Raw genomic sequence first — 13813 nt, forward strand, 5'->3', positions numbered from 1 at the left:
GTAAAGGCTTCGGATTCCAAACACCTTCCTTCCCATGACGCTTCAAACCCGCAAATACGACGAAACGCCAAACAACAGATGACATGTCTCACCTTAACCCCTCAACCTTACCTCTCATTTGAAATCCTCTCTCACATCGAGATAAAGTTTCGCTTCTATACTTTTACTCATCATGCAAAATCTTCACGTTTGATTTTCCATCGTTTGGCCGCACCTTATCCTCTTCCACCTAATGAAAACTAGGCGACCTTATCTGAAAGATCTTATAGCTATCAGAACTTCAATATCATATCGCTTGATGATATGCCAGCCAAGAGATGTTTCTCTCAGATAGTGTTCCAGCCTGATGAAAGCGCTCGAATTGTTCGAGGCTGGAGGGAGAAAGATTTGTATAAAAACTTTTCTCAATCACTTGAAAGAACCATCTTCTCAACCCATCATCAATAATTCAGTTTTCAGCAGGTCTGGACGCCATCATCTCATTCCATCTCTCACACAACCCAGCCAGCCAGCCAGCCAACCAATAAACCAAAATGCACTTCCCGAGAACAACCACAATCCTCGCCATCGCGGCCCTCTTCACAAGCGCGCTCGCATCTCCAGCGAAAGGCGATAAAGCCGCACTGCAAGCCGAGTCAGGAAAAGCAGTTGATCCGAACTTGCCCAATGGATCGGTTATCATCAGTAATGGGGCCGGGAGTTGTGTTGCTGTCAGTGGGAGGGCAGTTTGCAGTGATAGCAGCGGGGCGACCTTTACCTAGACAGTCGAGGTTGTCAAGAAGCAAGATTGAAATGGAAAGGGGGCTTGTATAGCAAACATAAGAATTCGATGCTAGAAAGACCATATTGTATCTACACGGGTGCACAATCAGCCCATAACGTCCTTCGTCACACCATATTGACTTTCACATCTCGCCATTTTCCCCACCATGTCGTGTCATACCAGCGTCATTTTTCTTTGACTGCTCCCAATACCCCTCAAAGCACTGCTCGCCACATGCCACAAGCTTCTTAAAAAGCCATCTCCTTCTTGATCTCAGCGATTGCCAAGCCAGGGTTCAAACCTTTCGGGCATGTTCTCGAGCAGTTGAGAATGGTATGGCATCGGTACAAGCTCATGCTGTTGTCCAATTGAGACTTTCTCTCCTCGTTCTTGGTATCTCGTGAATCTGCCAACCATCTGTAGCTCTGCATCAGGACTGCGGGACCAAGGTACTCTTCGCTGTTCCACCAGTATGAGGGGCAAGATGTTGAGCAGCATGCGCAGAGAATACATTCGTAGAGACCGTCCAGCTTCTTACGCTCCTCCTTGCTCTGGAGATATTCCTTGCCGTTTGGTGGAGGAGTGGAGTTTTGCAGATATGGCTTGATGGACTTGTATTGCTTGTAAAATTGAGTAAGATCAGGTACGATGTCCTTCACGACGTAGGTGTGTGGGAGAGGGTAGATCTTCGATTCTTGCTTGGTGTCGGTAGGGATGCGGCCTTTGACGATTGTTAGCACATGTTCACAATTTTACAGCTTCAGCTCTACTGTTTCAACAGTGAATGAGGTTAGACATACACAAGCAGGCCAGTGTGTTAACACCATCGATGTTCATAGCACAGCTTCCGCAGATACCTTCACGGCAACTCCGCCTGAATGTCAAGGTGGGATCAACCTCGTTCTTGATTCTGATCAAAGCGTCCAACATCATGGGTCCAGTCTTATTCAGATCCAAGGTATAGCTCTGCATGCGAGGCTTCGAGGTTGGCTCGTCTGGGTTCCATCTGTAGATGTGGAAGGTCTTGATTTTTGCCTCCGGATCGTGGGTGGGTTCTTTGATCGTAGAGGTCTTGGAAGGTGGGACAGCTCCGCCCTTTGCAGTGTCGGATACAGATGCGAAGCTGCGAATTGATTGTCTGAATGCTGGGCGAGCCGCCGTGAAGAGGCGTGAGGTTGCTCTGAGACTTGCCATCGTGGTTGAGTGGAGTGGTGTCGATTGTCTGATCTGAGGCTGTTTGAATTGATCTCAACAACCTGGGCTTTCGGATGTCGAGCCTTCTATTAGAGGTAGATTGGTCTCTTCAATTGTCTGTGAGGCGAATGTCAGACGTTGCCGGCGTCAATTAAGAAGACTCCTCGTGAGTGTAGACGTCGTCGAAGGTAATTGTTTGACCTCGGATATTATTCCCGCGTACTTTATGAAATCAATCGTCTCTAATTGGTTCCCGCACTCACTTGCACTAAATCGACTGGGAGAATTCGGAACAGTTTGCAGCCTTAGCTCTTAGGTATCAACATTCAACGCCTCACCCGACATCCCAAATCATTCAATGCTTCATTTCGAAAGAGTTATTGAGTAACGTGCATATATGGGCTTCGTGAGTAGAACTCTCTGTTTCTATAACCGATCACACCATTTCGTCGGCAGTTATTGATCGGCATACACAAAACCCACGATGGTTGAAACCATCCAAAGCCAAGAGATGAATCTGCTAGTCCCCTTCTGAATTGTCCTCGTTTCTTCCACAAGATTTTGCATGGTACAGTTCCTCTAAAATAGAATTCTTGCATTGCTCTATTACTGTATACCGCGGGTGCCTTTGGAGTATGCCGATCATGGTCGAGTTTAGAGCGCAAATCAAGTTTTCGCCTATCTTGATGTTCGCTCAGTCTTCCCAAGTGACAAGACTGAACTCTGCATGGAGTCTGAATCGTTCGAGACTCTCTGTTCTACTACCGGTAGCCAAACCTTCCCAATACCAGTTCAATGTTTTTACCAGTACAGTGGTAAAGTATCTGCACCAGCTGGGAAAGATGCCCGTAGGAACAGTAGTGTGTATCTTGCGACGGCAAGATATCAACCGTTTCTTGATAAGCTGCCCGTACCTTGCCATAGCACGAACTGTTCAATTATAGCTTTTTCTTTCTCATTGGTTGCAGCAGAGTAGAGTCAAGTGTAGACCAGGTCCACCTTTTGATATGGTACCCCATTTTCGGAGATTCCCCGCACAAGGGTTCTGAGGCCTCTTTCCTTATCTTGGATTTAACGAACACGGACTCGTTTGTCACTATAAATGTAGGGATGCTCTTCATTAATTGCAAATGTTTGGTTGACTTCGTTCTTCTGCCACTGTGTTCCGAACCTTCAGCTTTCTTCGGCTATTGAAAGGCATTCATCCATCACCATGGCTGTTCTCAACAAAAGTCTGGTTCCAAGGAACAGCAAAGCGGTTTGCTTGTTACTCACCGCGGCGTCTGGCTTTATGGCTACTGTATGTGTTCGGACTCCCTATGTTGGGAGGGAAAACTGACAAGTATTGCAGACAATTGGATATGATGGTTCTATGATGTGGGTTCTTCTCGTTGCACGGAGCTTCCCTAGCTGACAAGATCATAGGAATGGTCTTAATATTCTTCCCTCCTATACAGATTATTTCAGTTTGACTACTACGACTCTCGCCTTGAACACTTCTGCAGTTTGGCTTGGAGGTTGCATTGGTGGGCTTTTCTATGGATATGTTGTTGATGCAATTGGGAGGAAGAACGGGATGTTCTTGGCGGCAGCATTTACTACCTTTTCCGCAATCTTGCAAGCTGCGTCTCAAAACATTGCCATGTTCGTCATCGCACGTATCTTTATTGGATTCGGTACCAGTGCTTCAGGTGTTGCTGGTTAGTGACTCACTTTGCTATACGATTTTTGACTAACATACCTAGGCTCTACCTACCTTGCAGAAACTTTACCTCACAATTGGCGAGCTTGGGGTTTGGGAATCTACTACGATTTCTGGTACATTGGTCAGAAGTTCTTCTACTTTTGATTTTCTCTTGCTAACGATCCCAGGTGGACTACTCTCCGCTGGAATCACCTACGGAACAGCTCAGATGGAGAGCACATGGGCTTGGCGATTGCCATCCGCTATGCAAGGCTTCTTTAGCATCCTCTGTATCTTGATTTTGCCATTCATTCCAGAATCACCCCGTTGGCTCATCCACAGAGACCGCCATGAGGAGGCTATCGAAGCTATCTCCCTTGCATATTCTGATGGCGACCATGAAGACCCGATTGTTCTCGCCCAGTACAAAGAGATCGTCGATACCCTCAAATTCGAAGTAGAGAGTGGCGAAACCTTGTCCATGGTGCAAATGATGAAGTCAAAGGGAGCCCGGAAGAGGACATTGCTTAATGTTTCCGTTGCTGTTATCAGTATGCTGAGTGGAAATAACATCATCAGTTACTACCTTGGAACGATGCTGGACAATGCCGGTATTACTGACAGCACGACCCAGCTCCAGATTGTAAGCCAAACCAAGATCTCAGATTCCTCGGCAATTGACTGTGCTAGAACATTATCCTCAACGCTTGGTGTCTCGTCATTTGCCTTTCCGGCACGTACCTCCTTGAGCGTGTTGGCCGAAAGCCACTTGCAGTAGTCAGCACAGCTCTACTGATCCTATTCATATTCATTATTGGCGGCCTGACAGCTGGTAAGTCTCGACAGCTCTCTTCATTGAATTGCATCCCAACTAACACTATTTTAGCTTACGGAACCTCTACCAATACTGCTGGAATCTATGGCACAGTCGCGGCCATCTTCTTGTTCCAGGGTTCCTACTCTATCGCTTGGACACCTTTGACCATGACATATCCTGCCGAAGTCCTGAACTTTAGCATTCGAGCCAACGGCATGGCAGTCAATACGTTCTTCGCGAACGGCATTGGGTATGTACCCTTGATTTCGATACCAAATATAACATTTACTGAGCTTGACGTAGTTTATTGGTGACTTTTGCATTCCCCTATGCCTTGACGGCCATTGGCTGGAAGACATACATGATTAACGGAGCTTGGGACATTCTTGAACTTGCGTTCGTCATATTTTTCTGGGTTGAAACAAAGGGAAAGACCCTTGAGGAGATTGATGAGGTAAGTCTACAAGATTAGTTTATGTTATTCACAGTCACTGACAAGCGACAGCTTTTCGACGGCGTCAAGCATAGCGATGTCCCTGACCTGGAAGCTATCATGAATGGAAAGGCTGATTTAAGCAATCTGATTGTCGAAGGCGAGGGGTTCGACGCTGAGCCAACACAGATTTCGGTGGAGCCCAGCAAGAAGGCTGATTGAATGAAATAATTGGGGTGCCCGAAACATCGAAAAGCTGCCAGACTAGAACGAACTTGAGTTTGGCACTAGGCCGAAGTCGCAATAGAAAAATAAATCGAGGCTTCAAATGCTGTTATTATGGCTGCTCGTTTAATCTCGGATTTATGCGCGTTGTTTGACGGATTTGTCGGCTAGATACGAACAACTGTTCGTCTCCTTGTGAGACACATTTAAGCTTTCCGCCTGACAATTTTCGGCAGAAGAAGAAACGATAGAGCCATATCCAACACACATCATGTAGATAAGCCGCCGACAAGAGAGACCCGGCAGAGTGGACGAAGGAATCCTGGCGGGCCGCATTAAGCGACTCAGACTCAGGGGGCGGAGATAAGACTAATGCTCGGCAGTCTGGAGAACCATCTTTGTCTCCACTTGATCCAGACCTTCGGCATTCTTATCAGGGCTCAACCTCGAGCATCAGCTCGCCCCGCGGCAAGAGAGATGGGATGACCATCAAGAGTGGGTTAAGAGTGGGATCATGGTTGAGGAGCGGACATCAGCGCACCCCGGCATGTACCCCTCATTTTCCTTACTCGTAACTTTGTACAGTAAATATATCAATTTACTGTGTCTTCATATTCTCTCTTGTTGTTTGCTTACAGTACAAGTTCCCAACCTTCACTGTTCAAGAATGCCTGGTACTCTTAAAGTTTGGCCAGACTGGCCCGAGTTCACATCCTCCAAAGGAGAAGCAGACCCAACTGGTTCTCTGTTGAAGTACAAGCAAGAGATCGTCTCGATTAACGGTCAGGAGAACATTCAAAAATCATGGCTGAAAGTCTGCAAAGAGCTGGAAACTCTCACAGATGAGATAGCCGAAAAGGGAACGAACATCATCCCAGAAGTCAAGTATGAGGATATGCTCAACTTAAGCGAGGAGAAGAAAGAGGAATTAAAAAAGCGAGGCTGCTTTGTCGTTAGAGGAGTGGTATCTGAGGAGCAAGCCAACACTTGGTTCAAGGACCTCAAGCAATTCTACCTGGACAACAAGTCAGATATTTCCGGTAAATGCTACTTAGCCTTTTCATTTCTTACACATCCCTAACATTGTCTAGGCTGGCCAGAAGAAACTCCATTCGTTCTGCGTCTCTACTGGTCTCCGACCCAGCTCGCAGCGCGTAGTCACCCCCGCCACCTCCGTCTCCAACGCATCCTCAACGAGTTCTGGCATGACTCTCCAACCTCACCAACTACATCTCCCGATCCACTTTCATACGCAGATGCCGTCAGAATTCGTCCACCAAAGATCCCTTTTCCAGGTCTTGGACCACACATCGATGCAGGATCACTATGCCGCTGGGTAGATCCTGCCTATCGATCCGTGTACGACAAAGTCTTCGCTGGCTCTCCAGAAGAGCTCGATCTATATGATCTTGAAAAGCGGAAAGACGCTAAGCAATCCATGGACGGTGGCTACCACTCTACTGTTCTTCGAGCATACCAAGGATGGACTGCCCTCACAGCAGCAGGAAAACAAGAAGGAAGCCTGCTGCTATACCCAGATGTCAAGACCACGATAGCTTACGTTCTCCTTCGACCTTTCTTCTCGCCCCCAGAATCTGACAAGGAGGAGGATATCATGGACGCCAGCAAATGGAAATTCGATATCTCATCAGGCTGGTTCCCAGGTACATTCCGAAATGAGTCCCAGCGTGCAGCACCGGGTTCACACCCACATCTTCGGGTTCGGGAATGCATGGTCAATATTCCTCGCATGGAGCCAGGAGATACTGTATGGTGGCATTGCGATATGTTGCACGCAGTTGAGGTCGAGCATCTGGGCGAGAACGACGCTTCAGTGGTCTATGTTGCTGCGACTCCAACTACTGAGATAAATAAGGCTTATATGCGAGAACAAGTCAAAGCTTTCTTGGATGGCGGAAAGGCACCTGCTGATTTTGGAGGAGATTATTCTGTTGACAGAAATGAGTCGGAGTTCAAAGGATGGGTAGGCGAGGCGGGGATCTTGAGTGGAGAGGAGGGAAGACGAGCTGCTGGGTTGGTGGCATTGTGATATTGTGAGATTATATTAAATGTAAAGAGACTTGGTTCCATCTTGACGATTCCATCTGCTTGAACAAGTCCTCATTAATTGGTGTTTGAATGCAGCTTGAAGACGTACCATGACGCGTTCGTGGGATTGGACTCGAACAATCGGGCACTTTATCCTGCAGTGGCTTTTGGCAAAATAGAGGGGAGACCCACAGTGACGGTTTGTTTAATTAGAGAGAAATAAGTCCCTGGAATGTACTGCTCGCAAAATGATCCCTCAAACAGAGAATAGCAACAGCTTTCATTAGTCTGATCTTTTAGCTCACAGAACAGCTTCTGAACAATAAATTCCCCCGAATCTGCAAACTTGAAGATAATTCGAAGAAGCAAGCTTCATGATTTCAATGACCCATATGAACAAGTAGAAAAGAATATATACAAAGCATCAAGCCACACGGGAACGAAAATTCCCCGTATCATACCTGCGCTTCCGTTCGTCCATCGCTTAGATCATTCATTTCTCATCCTCCTCTCATTCTCTTTTCAAGCTCATAGCCTCTTTAACTAAGGCACTGAGAATAGTAGGAGTTCGCTGCTGTGCATGATCCAGACGCGCAGCAGGTGGCACCAGTGAAGCCAGTTCCTCCGCATTGACCGTAGAGCGCTGCGCAAGCACCAGTAGATCCAGTTCCAGTTCCCGTGCCGGTACCAGTGCCGGTCCCACTTCCAGTGCCTGTGCCCGTTGTTCCTGTAGAGCCTGAGCCTCCCTTGGTGACAGTCTGTGTCGCAGATCCGGCACCACCCCAGCTCTCCACAGAGATTGTCTGGTAGTTCAAGGAACCCAGAGACATTCCATACGAAGCCCACTGCTTGAAGTGGTTCTCGACGGTGACGGTACCGCTGCTTCTCCCAGAAGTACGGATAGAAAGGTATTGGTTGAAAGTAGACGACGATCCTTGGATGGATGGCTGGTTGACTTGTTGATGTTCCCAGACTGTATAGGTTCCTCCATCACTTGTGAACGTTCCCTTTATAGTGCCTTGTTGAGGTGGGTTGCTCGCGTCCTCCATGATGTAGCTTTTGAAAACGTCAGTGTGTGACTTGCAACCATGTTCGAAAGTGTCGACTTACTATTCAACAAGGGGGTTGGTACTCCAGCCATAGACGGAAAGCAAACCAACTCCGCTAGTGACTTTGAAAGTACCATCGAAGTTGATTGGACTAGATTTGTGAGTAAAATGGATTGAGTCGATAATTTATTGAAACCTACGTAGTATCTCCCGTTTGCCATCCGCGTCCGACCACGAAATCGGAGTTCGTGTTGAAAGTAACAGAGAATGAGTTGCCATTGGGCGTGAATTGAACGTTTGCGCCAGATGCTGACTTGAAGTCAGTATACGAGAGAAGATATCTGCTCTCTAGAACCCACCTATATAATCCTGGCTGTAGTTTGGGGATTCAGTAGCTTGCCTCTTGAGGCTTCGGACATCACTGCGAGGCCCAGCTATGTAGAAGTCTGGGGCGCGACGTTCGACGAGTGTAGCATTATTCTGGAGCTCGGCTAGATCAATAGGGGAAGCGAAGGAGCCAGCAATCGTCAGGAATGCAACAAAAAGCTTAGAAAACACAGCCATGATGATGTTGATTATGAGATAAGGCAATTGAGGGAGTTTCCTTGGCATCTTGAAACATACTCCATAGCTTTATATATAAGTAAACATGTAAGGATGGTGACCCTTGTTCACAGTCCTGGCGACTAACAAAATTAAAGGGGAATCACGTGAAATCACCGGGTATTTCCAGTCGCCCGGGTGTCTGACCATCATTTTAGGCTATGTGTTTCTGCGAGTTCTGCTAGAGCCCCAACCCCACAAACGTGGCGTTTCGCGGAGAAGGTCATTTATCTTCGGAACTCGTGCCGCCAATCTTCGGAGGCAGGTAATTCCTAGTCACTCCGTTTGACCAGGACGAGAGAAGGCTAATATAAAATGCTTGTTTAGCGCCACTGAGACCAAGCAAGAACTCTAAATGCAACCTCCACATGTAACCTGCAAAGGAACTTCCGCGAAGATCTTGTTCCTATAATGTGATGACGAGTCTTTTGGGCTCATCGGTTCTCAGCTGACAGCAAGTAGCCGGCTATTATGTTTTGGAGCAACAGACCCACACACGCTCTGCGGGATTATATATGTAAAGCTGCGAAGTGAGATCTGATCTCGGGTCCACTAGTATACGGGGCCGTAGTTCCGCACAAATATTCCTCTCCGTCTAAAGGAGGTCGAAAAAGATTACTAGGCCACAAGATAGGGTAAAGCAGAAGGTTGAAACGTGATAGCAAGTTGAACTTTTCCAATATCCATACAACTCGAGTAAAGACTGGAAAAGTATTCGATATACCATATTGTGAACGATGTTAATCATAAATAAAATAAAGCGAACAGCCTCACTACGAAGAGGACATCAAAATGAACTCGATGCATGGTGAATTTGTGGCAACATGGCGCTCATGCTTCGTCATTTGACTCTGATAGGTCCGAGATTTCGACTAAGCTTGAAGGATCTCTGCTAGCTCTGTCAGAGCCACTATTGGCTTTCCTCCTTAACCCCATTCGCACACCAACCACTAGACGCCGCTCCTCCATTCCTCCATTCCTCTATTTTTGGGCAAGACCTGGAGGAATGGATGTACGTCGGTGATTCCAACATTATCAAAAGGAGACTCATTCACGATGAATCAAGTATAGTCCATTCCACCTGGGGAAACGGCTAATCTCTTCCCTGGAGACTCAAGATCGCAAGGCGGGATACTACCGGAAAGCCCTTTAGATGCGCCGCAGAGCCCCTTTCCATGGCTAAAGAGAAGAAGCACATGTCCTGCCTGCAAGGTCAAGGACTGTCAGGTAGAAGTGGTTGCATTGTTGTCAAACAAGTGGTAGAACACCCAATTTTCAGACAGCAGTTCAACATTCTGGCCTTCCTGTGAAAACCTGACAACTTCCATGGCGATGTCGTCTTAGGCAATCCCCAGCTACACGAAATCCTTTCTCAAACACTTGAATTTAAGCGACTACTCGCAGGAACAACACAAAGAAGTAGAAACTCTGCTACGCAAGTCCATTGTTTCCAAAGATGTTGATTGAGTCCGCCATCATCTCTGCGACCGAAACATGGCTTTCGCTCTTCTTAAGTGATCTCAAGTGAAAGAAGCCCACCATATTCTCAAATTGAGGAGAACGCCAGACTGGTCCACCAACGAGAAAACCGAAAGGTAGAGACCGGGAAGGTTGAGTAAACGCAACAAACGGTATTCTCTGAACTGCTCATAGAACTCGAAGCATTTGAAGTCAGCACTGGCCGCTATTCTCTCCAGGCATCTAGCACGTTCAAAGAAGTGGAGGCAAAACCCTTAAAACCCTTCTTCAAAAGACGAAAACAGCCGATAAAAGTTTCGAGCAGAACATTTTCTGTTCTGATTGGGATACTTGCTGCGTGTAGTCAAGCAGTATATACCTTTCCGGAGAGCTTGAAGTACACGGTCTCGGTGCTCCTCTAGTTCTGCTGCCACCAAGTCTGCCGAGGCACTTGTTCACATCGACAGCGGCTACAGTAAGGCACGCTTGATTGATCTTGCGTCGGAATCTAAGCCTTCTATCTACCATGCCTTTCTCCGTCCTTCTTCTGTCGTCCTATGTACAACATGGTTCTATAAGACTAGTACAAGCCGTAGCGCATCATCAATCATCGCACTTCCATATCAAGAAACATGACTGTGGTACTTAGGCATCTCATCCCCAATTCATCAGAACTTGCTTCTTTCCTTTATTTCCCTTCTTCTTGCCTTTTCCATTTGCATCATCCGTCTCGGCGAGAGCATCGGTATTCGAGCCACCACCGTTGCTTGCCGACGGCGGACCCCAAGGATTGGAGGTAGTAACTGGACTACTGCCCATATCTCTTCTGACCATCCGACCATTACCATACCCAAAGATAGTGCTTTGGGGCTTGGCAGCTGGAGGTAAAGCAGGGAAGGCATCGCCACCAACATTCCTTGAGGCTGGTCGTGAAGTGGGAGGTGTGGGTCGAGCAGATCCTGGATTTGAGCTCGAAGCTGCTGAAGATGCAGCCCATGAGACTGTGCTGACCTTTGTGGAGCTGGCATTCTGTCGAGTGGCTGGTGGTAAGGTAGGAAACGCGTTCACAACGCTCGAAGTCGACGGTGATGAAGCGGTGGAAGAAGTACCCCAAGAACGAGATTGAGAGACGGAAGAGCGTTTCGATGCCGCCGTACTTTCCTTTAGCTTCAACAACTTTTTGCTCTTGGCGCCACTCCCATTGCTAGCAGCTGACGGACCTGCTGATGAGCTTACAGCCCAGGTCAAGGGTATCGAGCTTCCACTACTTCCACTGGCAGCTGGCAGTGAAGGGTAGTCTTCATTGATAGCTCGCCAGTTGTTCCACGCAGATTTTAGCGCATCTGCTTTCGACTTGTCTTCATATAGGTCTGCAACTTCTCGAATCAAAGTGCCAAGGGGTCCAGGAGTGGTATCTGTGAAGAGGGCAAAGAATGACTCAATAAGACCTGTAGCGGAAAATGCACCGTTCTTGTATGAAGAGATTGAGTCCCGGAATTGTTGGACCTTGGTAGAGTCGTTCTGAAGAAGCCTGCTAGCACGCTCGATTACTTCGCGGTGCCGTAATTGACGAGCCTGTTCTTGCTGCGACAGCTCTGGGGGTTCCGAGGTGTTCACAGCTTGAGTTGCGCCTGAGACGGGAGTATTTGGTGGTGCCCGGACTCGTGACTGAGGTAGTCCTTGGGGAGGGGTTGGAGCGGTTAGCTGTCCGCCGAATGTGCGAGAGTGTGCGGCTTGAGCGGTGCGTATCTCCATCTGACGTTGGAAGGCTTGTTCATCTCTTCGAAGTGGCTGAGCACTTGAAGCCGGAATTGGCTCAGCATTCGGATCTCGTCCACGGCCACGACCCTGATCTTCTCGTTGCTCTCTCTGGCTTCTACCTCCTCTCTGCTCTTGCACGTATGGTTGACGATACTCGAAAGTTGATATGTCCACTATCCTTGCATCTCTGCGAACATCCTTCGATAGATCATTGGCATGCTCACTCAACTGATGTGCTTTGAGATCAATCTCACTGGTGAAAGCAATGAACTTCTTTTCCAAGCAGCTGGGATGTGAGCAAACATAGTGGTCAGCCTTGAAGTGATTGTACAAAGCTTCGTAGTTCAAGAAGTATTGTGGTGGTCGTCCGTCACCTAGCGAATCGCAAAGTTGGCACCTCTCATGCTTCTCCCGACAATGGACAAACAGCTCATCATCTCCATAGAATCTTTGGTTGCAGAAAGAACATATAGGATGACCTTTGAAACCGGTTTGGTCCACAGCTCCAGGATTGTCGTCTCCCTTTCTCATGTGTTTCGTCAACTCGGCGTCTGTGAACAGATCATGCTCGTGAGTAAAGACTTTCTTATGCCTTGAGCATAGATCACAGATCTTCTTGTGATGTACACTCCTGACATGTCGATGTAGATCCGGCCATCCTAGACATGCAACATCGCAGTCTCCATCCGGGCAATTGTACCTGAGTAATAGCCGAGTGTCGTCCTGAATATCATTGCTCTCGTATCTGATCCCAATATTCTGGTCCACGCTTGCAATATCCGCATCGGTAAACTCCTCATATCGCTTTTCTGCATTATCTGTAAAGATCACAAAAGTTCCTTCTGTCTGCACAACCATGTTAGCAACTATGATCAGAAGAGACCACGCGTTCTGGGAGATATTTAAAGCATCCCAGGAATGTAAACAATTAGCAACATACCCGACAGTGAACACAATTCTTGTCTTTATATAATGCCCTCATCCGCAACGAACAAATATGGCACGTCCGGTGGTTGCATGGATAGATCGCCTCGTGCATCACCGGACTTGCGCAAATGAAGCAAACTTCCGCCTCACTCTCATCAGCTCCCTCTGCTATCGTCTTGCCAGCTTTGCTCTCTCCAGATCCTGGCCCTAGAGCTGGTGCTGTACCCGCATTTCCGGGCACGGCCTGCGGGCGAGCTCCATGTGGGTTTGCAGCTCCTCGAAATCCACCTCCTCGTCCTCGATGAGATTGTCGATTATTGTACCCTCCATTCTCATTATGAGCACCGTCGCCTCTGCCACGACCACGCCCGCCCCGTCCTCTACCTCTCCCACCTCCTCTTCCACCTCTAGCTGGCGGATCTCCGTTTCCAGTCGCAGACGCATCAACACTGCCCGCTTCAGTAGCCATTTCTCGCTCCGCTTCCGCTTGCCCCTGAAGGTCGTGTCAATCCCTAGTGGGAGTCAATGTTCCACCTCTGACGGGCGACTATTGTATCTTCAATGTCGTGAATTCGTGATAATTGTCGTTGGTGTCTCTGAACTATGTACAATGAAAGAGAGCTTGTTTGTTTGGTTTTACAGAGACGAAAAGTACGCTACGTTGAACTGCAACCTTCGAAGCGAGAATCTGCCGCCCCGCGCGAGGCTGACAATTCAACGACGGAACCGGGCTGTGGCGGCAAGGAGTCACTCGAGGCTGACAAAAGTGGTTCTGGAATCTGGGAGTCATGAAGACTCATGTTTTGATCCTTCGAATACTTGCTTTTTGATGACTTACTTTGCTTCTGGA

General features: G+C 47.8%; 5 protein-coding genes across 5 annotated transcripts; 2 read left to right on the forward strand and 3 right to left on the reverse strand.

Annotated features, from left to right (window-relative positions):
- Positions 1 to 1011: 1011 nt before the first annotated feature.
- LY89DRAFT_728973 (succinate dehydrogenase and fumarate r) lies at positions 1012 to 1957 on the reverse strand (the record flags this gene model as incomplete). The annotated part of the gene is made up of 2 exons (XM_018219331.1): positions 1012 to 1484; positions 1564 to 1957. The coding sequence occupies 2 exons, from the start codon at positions 1955 to 1957 to the stop codon at positions 1012 to 1014; spliced, it is 867 nt and encodes a 288-aa protein (XP_018077218.1).
- A 790-nt stretch (positions 1958 to 2747) lies between these two features.
- LY89DRAFT_680948 (MFS sugar transporter-like protein) lies at positions 2748 to 5212 on the forward strand. The gene is made up of 9 exons (XM_018214176.1): positions 2748 to 3257; positions 3309 to 3334; positions 3383 to 3657; positions 3703 to 3783; positions 3830 to 4284; positions 4332 to 4473; positions 4528 to 4708; positions 4762 to 4912; positions 4964 to 5212. Exons 1-9 carry the CDS (start codon positions 3171 to 3173, stop codon positions 5111 to 5113), a joined length of 1548 nt encoding a protein of 515 aa, XP_018077219.1. The 5' UTR covers positions 2748 to 3170; the 3' UTR covers positions 5114 to 5212.
- A 571-nt stretch (positions 5213 to 5783) lies between these two features.
- Positions 5784 to 7166, forward strand: LY89DRAFT_575055 (DUF1479-domain-containing protein; the record flags this gene model as incomplete). Its single annotated transcript, XM_018208777.1, has 2 exons — positions 5784 to 6156; positions 6208 to 7166. 2 exons carry the CDS (start codon positions 5784 to 5786, stop codon positions 7164 to 7166), a joined length of 1332 nt encoding a protein of 443 aa, XP_018077220.1.
- A 538-nt stretch (positions 7167 to 7704) lies between these two features.
- Positions 7705 to 8778, reverse strand: LY89DRAFT_694085 (uncharacterized protein; the record flags this gene model as incomplete). Its single annotated transcript, XM_018216674.1, has 4 exons — positions 7705 to 8221; positions 8276 to 8365; positions 8415 to 8523; positions 8574 to 8778. 4 exons carry the CDS (start codon positions 8776 to 8778, stop codon positions 7705 to 7707), a joined length of 921 nt encoding a protein of 306 aa, XP_018077221.1.
- A 1841-nt stretch (positions 8779 to 10619) lies between these two features.
- On the reverse strand, positions 10620 to 13590 carry LY89DRAFT_777890 (uncharacterized protein). Its single transcript, XM_018222170.1, has 2 exons — positions 12977 to 13590; positions 10620 to 12882 (listed from the first exon to the last, which is right to left on the reverse strand). The coding sequence occupies exons 1-2, from the start codon at positions 13430 to 13432 to the stop codon at positions 10930 to 10932; spliced, it is 2409 nt and encodes an 802-aa protein (XP_018077222.1). The 5' UTR covers positions 13433 to 13590; the 3' UTR covers positions 10620 to 10929.
- Between the last annotated feature and the right edge of the window lie 223 nt (positions 13591 to 13813).

Source organism: Mollisia scopiformis (assembly GCF_001500285.1).
Source record: "Mollisia scopiformis unplaced genomic scaffold LY89scaffold_3, whole genome shotgun sequence".
Classification (NCBI taxonomy): Eukaryota; Fungi; Ascomycota; class Leotiomycetes; order Helotiales; family Mollisiaceae; genus Mollisia; species Mollisia scopiformis.

Coding starts and splice junctions, on each gene's coding strand:
- LY89DRAFT_680948 (XM_018214176.1), top strand. CDS start 3,171: ATGGCTGTTCTCAACAAAAGTCTGGTTCCAAGGAACAGCAAAGCGGTT. Junction 3,784..3,829: donor CTACGATTTCTGGTACATTG/GTCAGAAGTTCT, acceptor TAACGATCCCAG/GTGGACTACTCTCCGCTGGA. Junction 4,913..4,963: donor CCCTTGAGGAGATTGATGAG/GTAAGTCTACAA, acceptor GACAAGCGACAG/CTTTTCGACGGCGTCAAGCA.
- LY89DRAFT_777890 (XM_018222170.1), bottom strand. CDS start 13,432: ATGGCTACTGAAGCGGGCAGTGTTGATGCGTCTGCGACTGGAAACGGA. Junction 12,883..12,976: donor AGAATTGTGTTCACTGTCGG/GTATGTTGCTAA, acceptor ATGGTTGTGCAG/ACAGAAGGAACTTTTGTGAT.